The sequence below is a fragment of the Branchiostoma floridae genome, chromosome 19, assembly GCF_000003815.2.
Source record: "Branchiostoma floridae strain S238N-H82 chromosome 19, Bfl_VNyyK, whole genome shotgun sequence".
NCBI lineage: Eukaryota > Metazoa > Chordata > Leptocardii > Amphioxiformes > Branchiostomatidae > Branchiostoma > Branchiostoma floridae.
This window is the reverse complement of record NC_049997.1, coordinates 15,076,879-15,080,636: the sequence shown is the minus strand read 5'-3', so window position 1 is coordinate 15,080,636 and position 3,758 is coordinate 15,076,879. Positions and strand designations below refer to the sequence as shown.

The window sequence follows — 3,758 nt, the reverse complement described above, 5'->3', positions numbered from 1 at the left end:
ACTTTATGTTTAATTAATTATGTTACATAATTGTTCCACCAGCCACAAACTACATATATTGCATGTATTGGGTTCTATAAAGGAAGCAGTGAAAATACAGATTTTCCTCAGTAAATATGCAAATCAAGTGTCAGCTTGCATAATTTGCACCTCATGATGCGCATCTCTGTCTAAGCTACCTATATACCAAATACCATGTAAATTTGTCATTCCAATTTCTACGAAATTTCCAAATTGCTCACGACAAAAATTCAGACACATAGACACACCCAAAACTTTATCTCCATTTTTCATGGGGATAAAAAGGTTTGTAAGTAGCAAAGGAGCAGAAATCTACATTTCTGTGTAAAAGTAGTTGAAAACACCCATAACACCATCAAGGATAAATCCACAGTAGAGAAAAGTTAAATTTGTTTCAGATGCCAATTCCACACTGAACACAATGTGCAACACTAGACGTAAACCAATACGGGCATATAGCCAAACAAAGCTGCAATACAAATGGAAAAAAACTTTGACATTATTAATATAAAAAGCACCACCTGACGGTTGTAAGACGAACGAAAAGTCTGCTGGGACTCAACGTAAGATAACCTTACGCAGCAGAAATGAACATCGAAGTAGATAATTAACAATGACAATGACAATGAAGTTAATTGCATATTCATGCCCCATTGGGGCTAAATGCAGTCAATTTGGTACAGAAGGTAGTAAACGCAAAGTTATACAATTTCATATACTATAGTTTACATGCACCTTCTCTCTTCCTAAAACATTTGTAGATGAACTTATAGAAATTTTCCAGTATATCGTGGTCAGATGATGACATGAGATATTTGAACACATCTTCCTTCGTCAAAATCAAGTAAACTCGAGGACACATGCTCTGCGCATGTCATACACCACATCACTATGTACAACTTTCATCCTGCAAGCGATCGTCTACCCTGGGGGCCAGCCGGCTGATTGGTTACGTTGGTTGTGTGGTTGGCTGTTTGGCCACCATTTCAAAAAGCTCCGAAAACGTACTTCTAAATAGTGTTTAAGATCTTTCTTTTCGTGTTTTTTTGTTGTTGCAATATTGATAAGCGTTCTTTTGAAGTCCGGGTTCACAAAGGACATATAAAAGAACAAAGGAACTCTAGTTCTTGTACAATTATGTCAGGCGCTGGGTGAGTGTTGTCCCTGTGCCAGGTCTGTGCATTGGTCATTTCCCAAACATCTACAAGAACAACGTTCATCCCGCGGAACATTTCTCTCATTATCAAGTCCAGCTTGTGTGCCAACCAATCCCCAGATTTCAGCTCATTGCCCCTGCCCGTGTTTGCCGACTTAATGACCACCAGAGTTTCAGGACTCCTGTGTAGTAAACGTTCTATGGCAGCACGGACGGCTTCCATTCTTTTCCTGTAGACCTCCACAGGGTACGAGGTGAAATGTGCCCACATGGTGATACCAACCACATCGTTCGGTCCTCCCTCAATTTCATCGATGGTGTTAGCGACGTACCTGAGGAGAAATGTCCGAGTAAAAGGACAATTACGTGGCGGTCCGTGTGAACGATAGTTTAACGTTATGTTATTAACAGGATCTCGGGCGAGCAATGGCCCAGTTTTGTGTATGGCCCAAGGAATATGTGTTTTTTTCATTTTCAAGATTCTGACCAAATGTTCCCACCACTGCCGTATGGTAGAGTCGCCCATGAAATGCAGAGTTTTCCCCTTCAGACATTGCTGCCAGCCGGCCTGGCTGGAGAAATGTCTGTTCTTACAGACGAGAGAGTTCCAAACGCCAATCAGATAGAACCCAGATATCTGTGGAGTGGACAGTCCCCGGACACACCGTGTGCGATTGGCCAAAGGATCTTGCCCTGTGATCAAAAGAACAACGCTATGACATACCCAGTCTTCGATTGTTGGTACTGGTTTGCCGTCATCCAATCAGATTCTTCCCATCATATTATTCGAGGGAGTTACCAGCCAATCACACTGCCTCCTGACGGTAAACGGCGACATGATTGGTTGATAGCTTTCGCTTCAGCAACTGGAGGGGAGTATCTGATTGGCTGGCCAGCGGTAACTCGGCGAGAAATACGGGTCACAGAGCTGTAGATTGCAGGAGACATTTTATAATGTAACGATGTCAACATTTTGTGTCTGAAAAGTTAACGTTTGTTTTGGTATGCGCTACACAATGATAATGTAGAGTATGTGACGTACCTTTTCTAACATAAAGTTTAGATGGAGATCCAGAAATCGACTTCTTCATTGCATTGTTGCCCCTGTAACAGAGATCAAACTACATAATGTTGAAAAAACGTACGCCATTATACCAATTCACTTTGATTGCATTATCATACAAGGTTTTTAAACCATCAAGCGCACAGGGCCATCCCTGCTCCTGTCAATAAATGTATTAGGTTCTATTTATTGCTGCGGTCCAAATCACTCTTTCAAAGATAACATACCTGCGAAACAGTTTTCCACCTTTCAAGTTCTTGTACCGGTTACGTCTGCCATTGTCAGTGCCATGGTATCCTGGTGTATTACAAGAAATGTTGGCGGCTTTCTCACAATACCACCAGGCGCCTGCATGCGGGTCCGAGTAGTTACAAACTGCACTGGTGTTCTTGAAGATGGCAGGGTCTACGTTACACTTGGTGTCGATGTAGGCATTATTCTCTAATATATAACGTTTTCGGAACATGACAAGATCAATTGGATGTTTTCGGATAGTTCTTTCTATAACATCGATAGCCTGCCGTGGGTGGACCAGTTGGATTTTGATGGTGACCCCCCCCCTCCCACAACAGTCGGAACGTCGCCGTGTAAGTACCGTTCTGGTGGTCCGTTGTGATACCGACTGCGCCTTCCTTCTTTTTTCTTCTTTTCTTATGTTTGGTAAGAATGGAAGCTCGAAAGAAATCACCAATGTTTGTAACTATGTTATTTTGTGAATCTTTGGCAGAGATCTCAATGCGCAACGTATCTCCTACAGAATATTGTCTGCCAGACTCAGAAGCTAAGGAAAATTTCAGCTGCCTCTTATAGACCGCAGCAGAGAACGGTTTGGTTGTTTTTAACACCGGAGAAAACGGTTTGGTTGTGTTCAACACCGGTTTCTCAATTACAGCCGGATTCACGTCAATAGACTCTGCCGTAGACCATCGCGTTTTCATCATTAGTTGGCTGATCCAGTTCGGGTACTACAGAAAGAGAAAGAAATGACGTCACCCATTGTTTATTAGAAGCGATATGCTTTGGAAAAGGGGGCCCTACCGGGTACTCCACGGTACCGTGGCCGATATCAACAATGTGCAACACACTTACTTTTCTGCTCAAGACACTTACTTTTCTGCTCAAGACACTTACTTTTCTGCTCAACACACTTACTTTTCTGCTCAACACACTTACTTTTCTGCTCAACACACTTACTTTGTTCTGCTGGAGACACTTACTTTTCTGCGCGAGCCACTTACTCTTCTGCGCTGCACTTACTTACTTTTCTGCACGAGCCACTTACTCTTCTGCGCTGCACTTACTTACTTTTCCTGTGGTGCGCACCCCTCCCTTTATCAATGGATGGTCCCTGAATCAGGCCAAAGGTCAAAAAGACCGCATAAAATGTAGGATTGACCGCATGTCAATCCTAAATTATCCTCCTTCGGATGACCCTATGAAATGACCTCTACCTTGGCGCGTTTTTTGGATTCAACTTAATTTTTTGTGTCTTTAGTATAGCATTTTGACAATGCAGAT

The 3,758-nt window shown here is 42.5% G+C and overlaps 1 protein-coding gene across 1 annotated transcript in view; it reads right to left on the bottom strand.

Annotated features, from left to right (window-relative positions):
* Positions 1-737: 737 nt before the first annotated feature.
* The window catches only part of LOC118406312 (NXPE family member 3-like), a 6,604-nt gene continuing 3,583 nt past the window's right edge, over positions 738-3,758 (bottom strand). The window contains 4 exon segments of the mRNA XM_035806239.1: positions 738-1,870; positions 2,220-2,281; positions 2,468-2,711; positions 2,713-3,205. Of these exon segments, the coding sequence (XP_035662132.1) occupies positions 1,110-1,870; positions 2,220-2,281; positions 2,468-2,711; positions 2,713-3,205 (1,560 nt within the window). The 3' untranslated portion in view covers positions 738-1,109.